This window comes from Gorilla gorilla, chromosome 18, assembly GCF_029281585.2.
Source record: "Gorilla gorilla gorilla isolate KB3781 chromosome 18, NHGRI_mGorGor1-v2.1_pri, whole genome shotgun sequence".
Lineage (NCBI taxonomy): Eukaryota > Metazoa > Chordata > Mammalia > Primates > Hominidae > Gorilla > Gorilla gorilla.
Window position 1 is genome coordinate 79,291,177 of NC_073242.2, and position 18,984 is coordinate 79,310,160.

The 18,984-nt window shown below is 39.5% G+C and overlaps 1 protein-coding gene across 5 annotated transcripts in view; it reads left to right on the top strand.

The window, feature by feature from the left end:
• Positions 1-15,669, top strand: part of TENT4B (terminal nucleotidyltransferase 4B) — an 85,164-nt gene extending 69,495 nt beyond the window's left edge. For 2 of the 5 annotated variants that reach the window (XM_031002882.3, XM_031002883.3), the window contains 7 exons: positions 2,703-2,831; positions 3,570-3,783; positions 5,053-5,179; positions 5,287-5,390; positions 5,494-5,681; positions 8,209-8,373; positions 9,524-15,669. In XM_031002882.3, coding sequence (XP_030858742.2) covers positions 2,703-2,831; positions 3,570-3,783; positions 5,053-5,179; positions 5,287-5,390; positions 5,494-5,681; positions 8,209-8,373; positions 9,524-9,700 — 1,104 coding nt within the window. In that variant the 3' untranslated portion in view covers positions 9,701-15,669. The remainder of the gene's footprint in view (positions 1-2,702; positions 2,832-3,569; positions 3,784-5,052; positions 5,180-5,286; positions 5,391-5,493; positions 5,682-8,208; positions 8,374-9,523) is intronic. The other 3 variants (XM_019012829.4, XM_031002884.3, XM_055366007.2) reach the window with 3 other exon arrangements.
• The last annotated feature ends 3,315 nt before the right edge of the window (positions 15,670-18,984 follow it).

Below are 18,984 nucleotides of genomic sequence, written 5' to 3' on the forward strand. Positions count from 1 at the left end.
GTATATCCATATAAAATTCTGTTGGATATTTCCCTAATTATTTATTCTTTCATATTCTCATTTTCTCTTTCCCTCCCCCTTTTCTTCTCCCTCCCCGTCTTCCTCTATCCCTCCCTTTCCCTTTTCTCTCTTTTTCTTTCCCTCCCTTTTCTTTTCTCTTTTCTTCCTTTTTCTTCCTTCCCCTTTCCCTTTTCCTTCCTTCTTCTTCCTTTTTTTCCTTTCTTTCATTTTTTGACACCGAGTCTCACTCTGTTACCCAGGCTAGAGTGCAGTGATCATGGCTCACTGCAGCCTCGGCCTCTTGGGCTCAAGTGATCCTCCCACCTTGGCCTGAGTATCTGGGATCACAGGCTTGCCCACCACACCTGGCTAACTTTTTTTTTAATTTTTTTTTTTTTTGAGATGGAGTCTCACTCTGTTGCCCAGGCTGGAGTGCAGTGGCGCGATCTTGGCTCACTGCAACCTCCGTCTCCCAGGTTCAAGCGATTCTCCTGCCTTAGCCTCCTGAGTAGCTGGGATTAGAGGCGCACACCACCACGCTCAGCTAATTTTTGTATTTGTAGTAGAGATGTGGTTGCACCATGTTGGCCAGGGTGGTCTCAAACCCTAACCTCAGGTGATCCGCCCTCCTTAGCCTCCCGCAGTGCTGGGATTACAGGCGTGAGCCACCGAGCCCGGCCACTTTTTTATTTTATTTTTTAAGTAGAGATGAGGTCTTGCTATGTGGCCACTTTTTTTTTTCTTTTTTTTTTAAGTAGAGATAAGGTCTTGCTATGTTGCCCAAGCTGTTCTTAAACTCCTGGGCTGAAGCAGTCCTCCTTCCTTGACGTCCCAAAGTGTTGGGATTACAGGCATGAACCACCACACCTGACCCCTGATTGTTCTTTGAAAGGGAACTGTGTCTAGACTGACTTAACCACCATGTTTTGTTTTGTTTTTTGAGACAGAGTCTTGCTCTGTCACTCAGGCTGGAGTGCAATGGTGCGATCATGGCTCATTGTACCCTCCGCCTCCTGAGTTAAAACGATTCTTGTGCCTCAGCCTCCAGAATAGCTGGGACTACATACGTGTGCTACCACACCCGGCTAATTTTTGTATTTTTAGTAGAGATGGGGTTTCTCCATGTTGGGCAGGCTGGTCTCGAACTCCTGACCTCAAGAGATCCACCCGCCTCAGCCTCCCAAAGTGCTGGGATTACAGACGTGAGCTACCGTGCCCAGCCCACAATGTTTAAAAATACTTATTTCTCCATATTTTTGTTCTTTCCTATGCTTGCTTAGTTTGATACAATTTGCAAAAGTATAAGCTTTTTTTTCTTTTTTATAGAAGCCATGCGTGTTCATTGTAGGACATCTAGAAAACAGAGATAAGAGTAAAGAAAAAGAAATGGAAATCACCGGCCAGGTGCTATGTTTCACACCTGTAATCCCAACACTTTGGGAGGCCCAGGCAGGCAGATCATTTGAGCTTAGGAGTTCAAGACCAGCCCGGGCAATGTGAAACCCTGTCTCTACAAAAATACAAAAATTAGCTGGGCGTGGTGGGCTGAGGTGGGAGGATCACTTGAGCCCAGGAGCTGGAGATTGCAATGAGCCAAGATTGTGCTACTGTACTCCAGCCTGGGTGACAGAGTGAGGGGGAAAAAAATGGAAATCAGTAGTAATTTTACCACCCTAAGTAATAATAGCTGTTAAGACTTCTTTGAAGTTGTTGTGCCTGCTTTGTTTCCCTCCGTGGCCCCAGCCTATGGCATGGTTTACAGAGGAGTGAATGAATATGTGCACAGCAAAAGGTGGACTCATTCTGTACATACTTGCCCACTCAGGTGTTCTCTCGGGTAGCCCTGCCTCATTCCCTGTGAAGCGTGGAAGGGAGGGGTGGTCTGTGTGTAGTCATCAGCCCATGTGCAAGTCAGCAGACAGGACTCTTGTTTGCCCCAGGGCTGTGGCAGAATAATCTAAAGGTCGCTAGTCTACAGTGGTACATCACCAAGAAAAGTGATTTTTAAAAATCTCACTGATTTAGTGCTTTAAGATGTTGGTTACTTTGTCCTTGTACTCTTTCTATTCTCTGTTTACAAGTGAATATTAGAGGGTCATGGTCACAAATGAGCATCATCAGTTACATGCTGTTAGTGTTTCTATCCTATAGCAAGTACTTTTTTTTTTTTTTTTTTTTTTTGAGATGGAGTCTTGCTCTGTCACCCAGGCTGGAGTGCAATGGCACGATCTCGCCTCACTACATCCTCTGCCTCCCGGGTTCAAGTGATTCTCCTGCCTCAGCCTCCCAAGTAGCTGGGATTACAGGCTCCCACCACTCCTGGCTATTTTTTGTATTTTTAGTAGAGATGGGCGTTTCACCATGTTGGCCAGGCTGGTCTCGAACTCCTGACCTCAGGTGATCTGCCTGCCTTGGTCTCCCAAAGTGCTAGGATTACAGGCATGAGCCACCATGCCCAGCCCTGTAGCAAGTACTTAGATGCTATTATTCATTTGTACATGTCTTACAATTTAGGTATAAGGGGAGAACCATTCATTACCTATAGTTTACTTTTTTTTAATAGCTTACTCTTAAAATAGAAAATTAAGTATGTTGTATATCTCTACCAAATTTTATAATGTAAGGACCAGTTTATGCCCCTCTTAATGCTTAGATCTGTTGCTGATACAGGAATTCATTGAAAATACAATTTTCTTTTTCAGAAATATCCTGTATTGCCATACTTGGTTTTAGTATTGAAACAATTCCTATTGCAGAGGGACCTTAATGAAGTATTTACAGGTGGAATTGGTTCTTATAGTCTCTTTTTAATGGCAGTCAGTTTCCTTCAGGTAAGTCATATGGGTATACCATGCTAGTGCACACTAAAAGCAAAAGTGATCAATCAGCTGGGAAACATTTTGGAAAAAATCGAAATCAACCTGTAATTGCATTGCTTTCCTTGATTATTTACGGCTTTTCCCTTTAAACTGGGTACATTTTATCATTTAGCAAATACGTATTTTTAAATTCCTATGAAAGAATATTTTTGGTTTTAAATCCCATACATTCTAGTATTTTTGAGACTTTTCACTGCAAATTTTAACATGCAAAATGTACGGCCTGGTTTCCATAAGCATAAATAGTATAAATGCCAACAATAAGAATGTCTTCTAAGCAGCTAAATCTTGTAAGTTTAGTTGGAATTGAGACCAGCTGTTTGGGTAAGCGAATTAGAGTCTTAGTATTGTAAGTGGGTATGTTTATGTGGCGCAGGGTTGCCAACTGCCTGAGTCTATTCGTGAGTCAGAACGACTTTGCTGATGTGTTGGGCCAAGCCAGCCCTGGTTGGCAGCCTGGTGCAGCCATAAAATTCAGCCTTACAAACAGTCTCCTGCCATTCCCGCACCATGGGACTTTAGTGTTGTGTGTAACAACAGTATAACCTGCTGTTAGCCCATTATCAACTGACTGCTATGCTAAACCAAAATTATAACAATATTGCTTGTAGAAGTTAGAATATAATTTATTCCCCCTCTCCTTGATAATTTAGCAAAAATCCAATATAATTTCTTCTTTTCTGCTTTTAGTTACATCCCAGGGAAGATGCTTGCATCCCCAATACAAACTATGGTGTTCTCTTAATAGAATTTTTTGAATTATATGGACGACACTTCAATTATTTAAAGACTGGCATCCGGATAAAGGATGGTGGTTCATATGTGGCCAAAGATGAAGTACAGAAAAATATGCTAGATGGCTACAGGCCATCAATGCTTTATATCGAAGATCCTTTACAACCAGGTATTGAAATTAGGTAAATTTGTGGGCATTCAAAGAGAGGGCACTGTCAGTCACCTTATTATACTTTAAATTCTCTTTAGATGAAAAATGAAGGAACAACTTCTAATTGTTATTCTTTTTTCATCGAAATATTTCATGAGCAAACATACTAAAATAAACAGACACAGACAATAGAAAAACACCTTGGAGACTTCCAGATAAGTAGGGAGTAGAATCTGTTTAACCCTAAAAGCATAGTAGAAAAGGCATTCACTTATTTGGATGGGTTCATGTTTGGTGGCTGTTTCTCCTTCTTGGGTCCTTATTGCCTTGATTACAACCAATTGTCAGCAATTAATGAGGCTTTAATGAGATGATTCTGAAGTCCTGAGAGGCAGCAAGCACAGTAATATATCTTTGAATTCATGAGCAGAAGGGTGCAAGGAGACAATGTATTTTCTTTTTGAATTTCTCCTTTCCTGTTTGATTTTGCATGTCTCTTTGTGCTTTTTCCAGCTTCGTGTGGGCTTGAAAGTAAGCAGAAAGTAAATTCCTTCCATGCTTTTTTGAAGTTCTGTTTGCTTGCTTGTGTCCTGATTTTTCTGAGCAATATTTTTTCTTGATATAATTGTAAAATAGATTCTGCGTTATTGGACTTCAGTGGAAGTGCTTTTAGTCATTTGCTTTAATGTGTAAACTTTGAAAATGAGTAAGGAAAGGGGGTGAAGAGATACAATAGTTGCCTAGGAACCATTTTCTGGCTTATTGAGCTGCCTTATAAACATTAATAGTTCTATGTGTTTATTCATTGAGGAAACATTACATTGATTGGGAGCCTGCTCTGTTCAAAAGTATTGGGCCAAAGGACACGAAGACTTTTCAGCAAGACGATCCTTGCTTTTTAGGGGCTCATAATTTAGAGTGAGAAATAGATATATAGCTAATATAAACCCAAAAAATATAGAAGTATTTCTGATGTAACTTGGGGTTTCACTCTTAGGAGTGAACAGGGCACTATTTATTTTGTTTGCATAACTGTTTATGTATGGAATGGGATAATTCTTGATGGGCCAGAATACATTCCGGCAACTGATACACCATAATGAAGTACCAACTGCATGATTCACATATTCAGAGACTGGGGAGCTTTGGGGACAGCTCACAGCTCAGCTTCCGGGCACAACTCTGGTGGGATAACTATGGCCCTTGCTCTCCTGGAAGAGGGTCATCAACATTTAGTGCATATTAAGCACAGTTAAGCTTACTATGTTACGTATATTTCTTTTAAAGGTAACGATGTTGGAAGGAGTTCATATGGGGCCATGCAAGTGAAGCAGGCCTTTGATTATGCCTACGTTGTTTTGAGTCATGCTGTATCACCAATAGCAAAGTACTATCCCAACAATGAAACAGAAAGGTAAAAGTTCATCTATAACCAGCCCATTGTGTCAAAATTAGTTGTGGCTTCTTATCTTCAAATTAATGTTATTCCCTCCCTCTCCCTTTCTTTTTAAACACATGCAGCATACTAGGTAGAATAATTAGAGTAACAGATGAAGTCGCCACGTATAGAGATTGGATATCAAAGCAGTGGGGCTTGAAGAATAGACCTGAGCCTTCATGCAATGGTAAGATATTTTCCTTGGCCGATTGACTGAGTATTAGAGGCTTTTCTGTGTTGTGTGCGTTTAATGGGAAGAAACGTTTTCCAATCTTTTGCCACTCTTTCAGGAAATGGTGTTACCTTGATAGTAGATACTCAGCAGTTAGATAAATGTAATAATAATCTATCTGAAGAAAATGAAGCCCTTGGAAAATGTAGAAGTAAAACCTCGGAATCTCTTAGTAAACACTCTTCAAACTCTTCATCAGGTCCAGTGTCGTCCTCTTCTGCCACACAGTCCAGCTCTAGTGATGTAGTAAGTATGAAAGCCTCGGCTCTTCTGAACTCAGATGCATGCACGTTCTCTTGCTGGGGTTAACGAAGGCTAAGGCTACTTCCTTTGCTTACATGTTACTGGGATATTTTAATAACTTTCATGCTTGTACTTTTTCTCAACATTTTGTTATGAAAAATTTCAATCATACAGCGAAAGTGAACAAATTTTAGTGAGCATTCATGTACTCACCAATAGATTCTGCTATTAACCTTTTACTTGCTTATCTCATACCTGTCTATTCATCACTCTATCCATTAATTCATCTTATTCTTTGATCCATTTCAAAGTAGATTACAGACATCAGTTCCCCTAGAGTACTGTAGCTTGTGCATCCTTGTAGCCAGACTCCAATATTTGTTTATTGTTTTTTCGAGACGGGATCTCCCTCTGTCACCCAGGCTGGAGTGCAGTGGTATGATCTCGGCTCACTGCAACCTCCGCCTCCCATGTTCAAATGATTCTCCTGCCTCAACCTCCTGAGTAGCTGGGATTACAGGTGCGTACCACCATACCCAGCTAATTTTTTGTATTTTTAGTAGAGATGGGGTTTCACCATGTTGGTCAGGCTGGTCCTGAACTCCTGATCTTGTGATCCACCTGCCTCAACCTCCTAAATTGCTGGGATTACAGGCATGAGCCACCACACCTGGCCTTTAACGTTTTTCTTTTCTTTTTTTTTTTTTGAGACGGAGTCTTGCTCTGTCACCCAGGCTGGAATGTAATGGCATGATCTTCGCTCACCTCAACCTTCGCCTCCTGGGTTCAAGCGATTCTCCTGCCTCAGCCTCCTGAGTATCTAGGATTACAGGCATGTGCCACCACACCCAGCTAATTTTTTGTATTTTTAGTAGAGATGGGGTTTCACCATGTTGGCCAGGCTGGTCTCGAACTCCTGACCTCAAGAGATCCACCCGCCTCAGCTTCCCAAAGTGCTGGGATTACAGGTGTGAGCCCAGCTGTTATGACTTTTTAACACCATAGTTAGTTTTGCCTGTTTCAGAATTTCATACAAATGGAACCACATAGAATATAGTCTTGTGTAAGGCTTCTTTCACTCAATTTTTTTTCAGCTTCCTGGTTGAGTTTTTTGTTGTTGTTGTTTTGTTTTGTTTTTTGAGACGGAGTCTCGCCCTGTCGCCCAGGCTGGAGTGCAGTGGCGCGATCTTGGCTCACTGCAAGCTCCGCCTCCCGGGTTCACGCCATTCTGCCTCAGCCTCCCAAGTAGCTGGGACTACAGGTGCCCGCCACCACAGCAGGCTAATTTTTTGTATTTTTAATAGAGCCGGGGTTTCACCGTGGTCTCGATCTCCTGACCTCATGATCCAACCGCCTCTGCCTCCCAAAGTGCTGGGATTACAGGCGTGAGCCACCGCGCCTGGCCAAATTTTTTTTAATTGAGATATAATTAACATAAAATTCAGCATTAAAAATGTACAATTCAGTGGTTTTTAGAACATATTCACAATGTTGTGCAGCCATCTCCAGTAATTCTAGAACATTTCCATCACCCCAAGAAGAAACCCTGCATTTAGCAGTAGTTTCTTCTAATTCTTCCTTCCCTCCCTTAACCTCTGGTAACCTCTAATCTACTTTCTCTTTCTATCCTGATAGAATTTTTTTTGTTCCCCCATCCTGATAGAATTTATGTGTCAATTATAATGTAAGTTACCTTTTAAAATCAAAGTGAATTTGTAGTGTACTGATTTGAGATCTAAAGCAGGCTTACCTGTTTGAGTTTAACTTTATTAAGTGTAGGACATGAAAAGTAATCTAAATATTGTATGTTGTTGATGATGACCATGTGTCAATATGGAATCATAAATCCTCCTGTGTGCAAAATCTCCCTGTGTGCCTTTTTTGGTTCCTAGAGCAGTATGCTTTGGAGGACAGAAGCCAAGCTAGATGTCACAGACACAGGGAGATGGAGTGTTGGGGACTGAGAGAATGTGACTCTGAGATGCTGGGTAGAGTGCCAGGGCCAGGGTGGAGACCTGCAGAGAGATGTAGCATTGTCATGGCCCATGCAGCCCAGAAATAGGTGGAGCTCAGCCCACTGTCGTGGGAAGTCCACACCCACCCACACCAGTATGTTTGGTTAGAATGATCACTGATTTGTCATCACAGACTCTCAGAGATTGAACCCCTTAAACGCATCATCTTGTATCTGGCTGAAGCCAGGGACTAGGACCTAGGTTCCTCACTCTTTACCATACTCTTTCATTTTCTATAAATAAAAAAACAAATAAACTTAGACCTCTGTGAGTTCCTTCAAGGTCAGATGTGGGCAGTGGATTTAACAATGAACAGAAGCTCTCTGATAAAATCAGTCACTTTAAATGTTTGGAGGAAAATTTAAACAAACAGTTAATTTTTTGTGTGCTTCTTTTAACTCCCAAATGTTTAAATTTAGTCCAGAGAGTACTTTAACCAAAATCGTTTTTCTTTCTGAATATTGAGTATCTAAATTACTAATATGTCACATTATAACTCACGTGACTTGTGTTAGGATTCCGATGCAACACCATGCAAAACCCCGAAACAGCTGCTTTGCCGTCCGTCCACTGGGAACCGAGTAGGGTCGCAAGATGTATCCTTGGAGTCCTCTCAGGCAGTTGGGAAAATGCAAAGCACCCAAACCGCTAACACATCCAACAGCACCAACAAATCTCAGGTGTGTGGAACGTGGGTTTTTAATTGTTAGTATTTGATACAAAATATTTAGAATTTCCCACATGTAAATAATATGCAGCATGGGTTTGAAGAAAACGCTAGATTGAAGAACAAACTTATTTTATTCTAAGGGGTTCCAACACATGACAGTGCTTCTAGGAACAGGATGTCCTAAGGATCCTTGTGAGACACCATTGTAACATAAATCTCTTCAGGAATCTATTGACTGGTCCTTATAAGATGTTCCAGCCAAACTACCATATAAAAAGTGTTTCAGTTGTACATGAAATAAGCTGGCATGAAGGTTTTGTGAGGCCTCATGGCAGTGTGCATATCTGGGAATAATGTATCCTTTTCTAATATTTTAATGTTCAATACCTTGTTGCTGGTGTTGAAATGATCAGCTGGCTGTCAGGCATGGTCAGTTGATTAACATTAGCTTGGACTTAAAAGGCCACAGAGATACTCTAGTTTAAGTTTTTTTGTTGCCTAGAATTGTCATTAACTGAGTAATGACTCAGAGTGAGGGGAGGAAGCCATTGATATGGGGCTCTGGCCTGAGGCTGGGTCACTCCTCACTATAGCTGGGAACCTGGGAATAGGCCTCTTGGCTGTAACCTTGTGTCTGATTTGACTCACTGAGTTCACTTTACCTACGCAGCCTTAGCCATGTATGCCAGACACAGACTTATCACAAAATACCAGTTCAAGTGACAGGGTTGACAGAAGGGACTGAGGTCACGAGAAAGCCACAGGCCATGAATAGCAGGAAGGGAGCGGCCACCTGTGCTGACCCCAACCTACCAGTGTGCCTGTCATGCCCAAGAGCCTCTTCCCGTTCTGTCACTTATGAGGTGGTGTTTGGGTTGGTAGGTTTCTTAAGAAAACCTTTACATCCCACACACACTGTTAAGAAGGCAGGCGAGTGGTCTATGCTTTTCATTATTTCCATTAAAATAAAGTAAGGGTTTTAGAGCTAAAAAGAACCCCTGTAACAGCTTTTTCTGCCCACTAGATAAGTCAGTGATCAGTAAGGTAACAATCTAGCCAGCATATTCCTAGTTTTGAAAGCTTCCCCAAATCCAGGTGTTTGAGAACACTCTGCTTTTCTGCAATACTGATGTCTTTGTGGTCGTTTTCTGTTTCTGCAGCATGGATCAGCAAGGCTCTTTCGTTCTTCCAGCAAAGGCTTCCAAGGTACAACTCAAACAAGCCATGGTTCCTTGATGACAAACAAACAACATCAAGGCAAATCCAATAATCAGTATTACCATGGCAAAAAGAGGAAACACAAGAGGGACGCGCCCCTCTCAGACCTCTGTAGATAGTCGGCGCTGCGCGGTGGACTGTCTTCTCTGTGCAATGATCTCATGCTCAGGACAGTTGCGCAGGGACTCCTGGGAGATATTCAGGAGCCTCACACTGTTCAGACGTTGACTTAGCAACTGCGTTTTTTCCCAGCTCGCCACAGAATGGATCATGAAGACTGACAACTGCAAAAAAAACAAAACAAAACAAAACAAAAAGCAAGCAAAAAAGAGGGAAAAAAAGGCTGCTTATTTGATAAGTCATATGCTACAACAGGGTCATTTTAAGATTTAAAGCTTGAATGTAAAATAAATATATTTCTCATTGGCTTTATGCAGAGTTATAGGGAATAGTATTCAGTGTTGGTAGGGTGATAGAAACAAAAAACAGTATCAGAGGATGGGGTGGGGAAGGAAGACAAAGGTATCTGATAGGAAGTCCAGATTCCAAAGGGGAAAGTGATCTGTGCATGTTTTTTTTTTAAATATTTTTGCATATATTTACCATTTTATTGTGTGTATATATAGAAGACCATATAGGAAATTGATATTTGTAATAGTGGATTTGTTAATAATACTTTTTACATAACATTACTGTTTAAATTGTAAACAGATTTTTTCTCAGGATTAGTTTGAAAAATAAATTGTCATCTTAACATCCATATATAGGGAAGTGATTAGTTCTATTACTCAATTTGTTTTTCTCAGCATTGAAATGACTTAATAGAACCCTTGTGTCCTGCTGCAAAAATTTTTCCTCTCTAAAGAAAAGGTTTATGGTGGCAAATGATGTTTATTTTATTTTGTAAAAAAAAAAAAAAATGTACTATGTACTTTTGTGTAAACACTGAAAAATCTCTGGTCATCTCTGAGAATTAACTTGCAACTGTTTTCTATAGTGCTGTCGTCTTGGGCAATGGGCAATTACATGACTTTGTGTTTGCTTCCTTTGCAGTCTTTTTTTTTTCCCCCATTTCTTCCTAATAGGAAAAAAAAAAAAAAAAAAAGGCCACCCATGTCTGGTCTCATTCCTGTTGCAGTGAAACTTCGAGTTCCACAGACTTTGCATGCTGGCTTCTCTAACCCTGTGTGCTGCGTGTGCCTCTCATCTCTTATTCTTTTTAAAATTCATGCTTAACTACTGTGGGAGAATAACTGTAAACAGCTTTAATTAAATCATACTTATAAAAAACTATTTTCTTATATTCCACTCTATGCTTTTGGTATTGTTGATCTTTACAAATTAAATGGTCTTTGATAATGGATCTATTTTGTATTGCCTTATTAAGACCAAATACTTCTTGTCATCCCATTCTTTATCCTCTTCTTTCATGGAATTGTTATCGTTAATTAAAACTTTTTTAAACATTGGCTTGTTTCAGTCATACTGTAAATTTTGGTTGTAGTCAGCTTTGAGTGCAATGAGATGTATAATTCTGTTATCATTACCTGTTGAGTTTGAAACTCAGTTGGGAATATTTAATATAATAGAATGTAAGTGACATTTCTGAAAATGCTTTCTTTCAGGGTGAAAGCTCTTATGTTTAGCATCAGTGTGTATGGCTCTGTTAAATGCAGCCATTTCTGAGACGAGATTCTTTTATATATATATACATATAAAGTACTATTGGCTTTTAGGAGTTTCTTTTATATACATTTATGAAATACTGAAGACCAATCAGACCATTAATGGACACTTAGTGTAACTTTTTATAAAGAAAATAATGCTAAAGTAAGACCAAAACTGATGTCATCACTGAAATTAACAATTTTCAATATGTTCATATTTTAATTCACAATGGAAAAATGTGTTCCAAAACTGGAAACTCATAGTACTCGTGTAAACTGTGGAAGATTTCAAATGTGATGTTATTTTGACAATGTTTTAAATTTTAGAGTCACATTTTATTCTGATCAGAATTTTTATTGAGATGTTGAGCTTTTGTTTTTGAAACTAGTTTGTCATAACATTGTGCATAATCACAGTATTTATTTTCTAGGACAATTGTGAATGTGTAGACTTATGTTTACTGCTAAGGGAACAATTATTTATAAAATAATATTAAATCCAGTATTAGCTGCCTATTTCAGACACTTAATACTTGCAGAGATCTATGTTACATTTACCACACTGAAGTTTTTTTTGTTGTTTTTTGTTTTTAAGGAATCACCCTCATTGTTGAAAGTAAATGTACTCTTAGGGTGCGAATATTAGTGTTCCAATAAGCATGTGATTATATTAAGGTGGTGGTAGCGGGAAGATAATCTTGATTCCATTGGGAATCTTAGGTTTTCGTAAATTTATTGGGAAAATAGTTTTTCCTGTACTGCTGAAGTTTCTTTTTGGTAAACAGTATCTTTCTAAAAGAAAAAAGCATGAAGGAGAAATTGAGGTGTGTATACATTTCCTCAAATGACCAGCATTGTATTCGTGAATACTGTGTATCTTGCAGTGAACAGTGTGGAAGCTGTTCATTTTTCAATCTGAAGTAAAATACTTTCAAGAACTTTTAGTTTGCCTGCTCATTTGTTTTATACATTTCATCTATTTGACTCCTATCTTATTTCTTTTTTGAGTTTTAATACTTTCTATAAAGATTTTGTGAATATATCAGAAATGTGTTATTTATATATTATAGTCCATTCATATCCATGAATCATAACCTTCCTTTGCTAATACTTGTTGAATGGGATTGTACAAATTCTCCCTCCCTCTGGTGACATTTCTCAGGCAGTCACGTATGTGTACCTGGCCATCAGAAATATTAATATTTAAAGACTGTTTTTTAGAGGAGCTGATGGGTTGGTGAGGTGTCAGCACAAAATCTTACTGGTTATGTTTTGATGATAAAAGTATATCCATTTTTTCCCTCCAGCTTTAAGGTGACTGTGAAGGTGCCTGGTTTTGAATGTCTTTGTTTGGTTTGGAGATGTCGCACTCAGTTTTCAAATCTAGCTTGGATCTGTAGGACCTATGTTTTTTACAAGTAATTGCCCTCCAGTCTTCAACAGTTGATTCTGTTTTATTTTTGTCCTGTTTTGAGTGTACTTTACCTTTACTTGCATTTTGAGCCTCATTAATATTTAGGTTATTTGATTTGGCTCCAGATATTCCTAGATCTGCACAGGGCAAAACATGGGCAATAGGGTGAGCATTTTTAATTGTCTTTTTCTGCTGGAACCTTATATCTCTCCATATGTTTTCTGCTCCTTCCCTCCCCCATGAAATGGTTAAGTGTGACTTGTGTTTGCCTGAACCTGTGGACTAGTGTTTGGGGTTTCTGGAAACACTAGAGGGTCAGAAAAGAGTAATGACCACCGTGACGTGCAGGATTCTCTTGCTGTGACATGTTCATTGCAAAGCCCTCTCCAGTGACTAGGAGGTGTAGTTATTAAGGTTGATCTGTTAGAAATCACCATTATTAGGTATTAGTGGTAGATGTTGCTGATATTTTTATTGGTCATGACTACATCTCAGTTTTACTTTAATATTGATCTATAGTTTGATCAGTTCCTTGAATTCTAATATGTTGATTTCTCAGTGTTTCTGTCACTAACCAAGAATGTTTCTAGGCAGTTGGTTGCTTCACAGTGAAAACTAAATGGTAAACTATCAAAAATACATTCCCAATTTTGCTGTGATAAATATTGAAGTGTTAAAATTAATGAACAGAAGAATTTATTCTTACCCATCTATTCTTGTTCTCCTAGTTCATTAAACTTTCAGTTATTGGAAAGGCACATTCTCAAAGTATTTTGTGAGCAAAATATTCTATAAATGCATCTAACAAACCTAATTGAATATAAAAGTTATATTTAGTAGTTACTGTTGATAGTAATTTTCATCAGGGTCATAGTTCATCTAGTAAAAATATTTAGAGAATGATGTTAACATTCCAGCATTAAAGTGGGAACAAAGATTTATATATGAAATTCCTTAAAAGAGTTCATCTTGCCTTGGTTTCTGACCCTCAAGATTCTAGCTACCTGCCATCTTGTCAAAACATTTGTGGGTAGAATAAGTGTTAAAGATCAAATTTTAATATGCTCCTTGATATTTAACATAGCTAAGAAGCCAGATTTTACTGTAGAAGTTATTTACATGATTTGAAAACTTGACCTAACTGGAAGCCTTTTTCTCAGTCATCTTGTTCTAAGCCATCTTGACTTCACACCCTTAGCGACTTTTCTTTTTTTTTGGTCAAAGATAATGAGCTAAATATATATAGACATTGAATGTTGACAAAATTATTAACCAGAAAAATTGCTTATAAAGGCTGCTGATCTATTTGATACCTAGAATTAAATATTTGAGGACAGTTTTTAGTTAATAAACTGCTAATGTTTATTTTACTGTCTCTCAGGTTTTTGGTTTTTTAAAAAAAATATGTTTGGCCTTTACATTTTCTACTTAAGTGTGTACTTTATTGAGTTTAACCTTGTCTGTAGCCTAGTAGCCTGAAAGAAAAGAGGCAGAACCAGAGAGATGGATGTAGTGCATTCCCTTTGGTTATTACACATTTGTGGTAGCTCCTGGATTTACTGAGAGATATTTTAGCTATGTCAATAAGAACAGCTAATGATGTGGAAATCAGGTGTTCTCGTGTATTTCAGTGAACATTTTTATTAGTAGTTGCATATCATCTCTAGTTCCACATTTTAACTTAACGTCTTTGTGGCTTCACCACTGAGCTACCTTTCACTACACCAGCTTCTATGTGGCCTGGTAACATGGAAGGTCTCTCCTAAGGACAGTCTGGACATATTTTGGGGGAATGTTATTTATCTTAAAGATGCCTAGAAACAAAACGCATATAGTACCAGTGAGAAAGTATGAAGTAAACAAGTTGCTCAGGCCAGGCATGGTGGCTCACGCCTGTAACCCCAGCACTTTGGGAGGCTGAAGCGGGAGGATTGCTTGAGGCTGGGAGTTTGAGACCTTCGTCTCTTAAAAAAACAAAAACCTGAATGGTGAGGTGTGGTGGAATTGGGTAGGGGAGGGAAAGGAGGACTTGGAAAAGCATTCTCCAAAGCCAGCAACTTGGTGAAGTTCAGTACTTGCCTCTTAGAGGTTAGGCCATGCCTTTCAAAGAGAGTGAAATGATGGGTTATCAGCCACATTCTTGGAGTTAATATTTTTCTTCATCTTTCAATTTGGGTTCTGTGCTATTCATAGTTCTTCCCTAAGACCATTTCATTATTACCTTTTATATTTAGTTGCAGTTTATCATAATATATTGTTTTGTCCCTAAACTTAATCTCCTAATTTTAAGATCCTCTCTGATTTTTGCATATTGAAACTTGCAGAAATCACTTTTAAAAAGTCTTTTGAAAGTCCTACAATCCTAAAATAAATCACAAGCTTGTTTGTTAGAAGTGTCAAGAGTCTCCAATCTTTACTACTAAAAAGCAGCACTGCCTTAACACACATTGTTATGGGTGAAAAGTGAGGGACGACCAGTGTAGTTTCTGGATATAAAGTGTGAAGGACTGTTGAGTTAAACATTTTTTAGTGGAATATACATAGATAACGTGTATTTAGAAACTTTGGTGAAGCCAGTATTTGTTTTTAGTAACCTTTTTATTTATTTCCTTCTTTGATTAGCATTGTCTTCTGTGTTAAGAAATGTGGACTCCTGTGAGGTGCTGGAGGTTTGAATCATCTTGAAAACTTTCCAATCTTGTCTAGTTACCACTGCAGAGACACTAAGGAATTTACCAGAAAAAGATATTTGATACAAGTGATTTAAGAAATCTCAACATTTCCTGAGGCCGTATCACTGGGCAACCAGTGATGAAAACTATGAATGAATTGCACACCTGGAAGATTTTTTAAGCTAATGACAGTTTCTTCAAAGATGTCAATTATTTGCCTTGGAAATTTTATAAATTGCATTTCTATGCACATCGGCCTCTAGTGCTTACCACTCGGTTTATTATTCATAATCTGCAATTCAATAAAGGCTTTGTGCTTTCATTTATCTTCAAAACCACTGGTATGAGCCCTTATGTAAAACCTGAATGACTACTTTTTCTAAAAAAAATTTAAAGACAGCTCTGTTTAGGCAGGTTTTCTTGTGCACATATGGCATTTTTGTGGCTGGTTCTCTAAGCTGGATCTCTAAGCTAGTTCTCATCCTTTTTAATGCTAGTACTGGGAGATGCTTGAGGATGCTGTTTTCATCCTACTCTGTCCTAGACAATGATAACCATTTGGCCCCCACAACAGCCATGGAAGATTATAGCAACTGATCTCATAGAATTTGGTTATTCACAAATACCAGCCCAGTTTCACCCTCTACTTTAATGCAGGGGGTTATGCTTGCTATACTAAGAAAATGAAATGCATTACCATAGGTTGGGCAGAGCAACAAGTAACAGATCATTACAACAGAATAATGAAAATGGTTCTCCAAAGAACCGAGAGAGGCAGGGTTAGTAACCAAAGTGCAGCCTAAGGCGTGTCTCAGAATTCTCCCTCAGCAGGGGAGGATTTGGTTTGGACTGGTCTGTCTGCCTGGGACCCAGCTGAGCGGTGGCCAAAAAAAAATCCTGGATAGTTTCCTTTAAGATAGTCCCAAACTGGCTTAGAGTGAAGGTGCTCAGCAGCATATAGACAACTGGTGGGTGAAACCAGACTGCCCACTCCAGCGCGATGTCTTTTTTTTTTCCCCCTTTTTTTTCTTGAGACAGGGTCTCACTCTGTCATCTAGGCTGGAGTGCAGTGGTGCCATTCCAGCTTACCGTAGCCTCAACCTCCTGGGCTCAAGTGATCTGCCCACCTTGGCCTCCCAAAGTGCTGGGACTACAGGTGTGAGCCACCACACCTGGCCGATTGCTGCTGCTTAAACCTCTGCTGCAAGTGCTCGCTTAAAAAAGGCAAAAAGCAAAATCCTTCTAAATATTATCCCAAAAGTTTCTCAAATATGATAGTAGAGAATGAACTGAATATCCATGACAATTTTTTCCATCTACCTAGACATAGTGAATTATTTCACAAGTAACATATGAATGTATGTTTTATTGTGAAGAGATGTAAACACTTAAGTAAAAGGATCTAGCTGCACTTCAATCCCTAATCCCACTCATCAACCCAAATCCATCCATCTTAATATTATGGGACGTATCCTGGATTTTTTTCTATGCATTTGTACACATGAACAAGTATAATTTCAGGGGGTCTTTTATCCTTTAACACAAATGGGATCATATTGTAGTTTTCTGCAACTCCCCTACCATATAAAGATGTGTTTCCAGGTCAGTACACATAGAGATATATTTCATTTCCTTTTTATTATGCTGACTTTAGCTTGCAAGTTGCTTTGGTAAGTTAATCTGTCAGACACATCAAAGCTAACAAATTAATAGAAATATCCAGTATTTTTCAGCTTCCCTTTTGTTTTTAGAGAGAGGGTCTTGCTCTGTTGCCCAGGCTTACTGCATCAGCTTACCTTGAACAGGGATTTTCTAAAGTACTGCTATTTGATGACAATTTTCTTCTGAACCCATTTTACTAAGGAAAAAAACTTTCCCACAGTTTTACATGTAAAAAAAATATTTTTTTTTGGCCAGGCGTGGTGGCTCATGCCTGTAATCCTGCACTTCGGGAGGCCAAGGTGGGAGGATCGCTTGAGGCCAGGAGTTCAAGACCAGCCTAGGCAACATAGTGAAAACCCATCTCTATTAAAAAATACAAAAATTAGCTGGATGTGGTGGCATGTGCACATAGTCCCGCTACTCTGGAGGCTGAGGCGGGACATTCGCTTGAACCCAGGAGTCAGAGGTTGCACAGAGCTGAGATTACATCACTGCACTCCAGCCTGGGCAACAGAGACTCTTTGAGACAGAGATCTGTCTCAAAAAAAAAAAAAGAAAAGTGAAGAGATGGGGCGGGGGCGTGGTCTCACCATGTTGCCCAGGAACTGGCCTCAAGTGATCTGCTCATCTTGGCCTCCCAAATTGCTGGGATTACAGGCATGCATCACCACACCTGGCCGGTTTGACATTCTTTTAAGTTGAATTTTCATGACTTGCTTTGAAAACTGTTTCATTTGATATTTTTGCTAGGTTTAAATGTTATAAATATAACATGGTCATCTGAAACAGTGCTTTGCTATTTTTTCTATACTTTATTTCCACTTTTTAGAATATGTCCCCCTTGGCAAAACTGATGATACAGTTACATTGGTCATTCACCACCTACCCCTTAAAAATCTTTTAATTTCAAGACCCTCCAATAACTGCAGCAGCAACAATTAAAACTCCCACTGAAAATAAGTTACCTGTCTTAGCCAGGTGTGGTTGCATTCGCATGTAGTCCCAGCTACTCAGAAGACAGGCTGGAGGACTGCTTAAGCCCAGAAGTTGGAGGCTGCAGTGAGCTACGATGGTGCCACCGCACTCCAGCCTGGGTGACAGAGTGAAACCCTGTCTCTAAAAGAAAACAAATAAGTTATCAAAAAAAAGTAGGGTGGAATTAATTTTATGATGAGTAGAGGGACGGAACTCAGGTGAGAAAAAGAATCCAGTTTTGGGGGACAGAGAAGGCAGAGTACCGCCTCAGATTTTGTTGGGAAAATCTGTGGGAAAATATGTTGGAAAAGAAAGGAGGATAAAATGTAGCTGTGGGACTGATCTCCCTAAGCCAGAGCAGTGCAATGATAGGTTTTTAAGGAGATATTTTCCTTAAAATCACTTTCTTAGGCTCTCATTATGTGACTGTAGAATTTCTGCTTTAATTGGCCAGGTGTGATGGCTCACGCCTGTAATCCCAGCACTTTGAGAGGCTGAGGCGGGTGGATCACTTGAGATCAAGAGTTCGAGACCAGCCTGGCCAACATGGTGAAACCCTGTCTCTACTAAAAATACAAAAATTAGCTGGGTGTGGTGGCACGTGCCTGTAATCCCAGCTACTCAGGAGGCTGAGGCAGGAGAATCGCTTGAACCTGGGAGGCTGAGGTGGCAGTGAACCGAGATCACACCACTGCACTCCAGCCTGAGTGACAAAGACTCTGTCTCAAAAAAAAAAAAAAAAAAAAAAAAAAAGAATTTCTGCTGTAATTTCTATTCTTTGGAAAAGTCTTTTCTCGGGGCTGGGGTTCTCCCTGCCCAGGCTGGCCTCGAACCACTGGGCTTAAGTGATCCTCCTGCCTCGGCCTCCTAAGTAGCTGGGATGACAGGCATGTGCCACCACACTCAGCTCAGTAAGTGCATTATGAGATGTACTATGTTTACCAGTTTGGCTTAGGAATGCAATCTTTGACTTTGAAGTTGGAAGAATTTCACCTTTGAACCTTTCAAGTAAA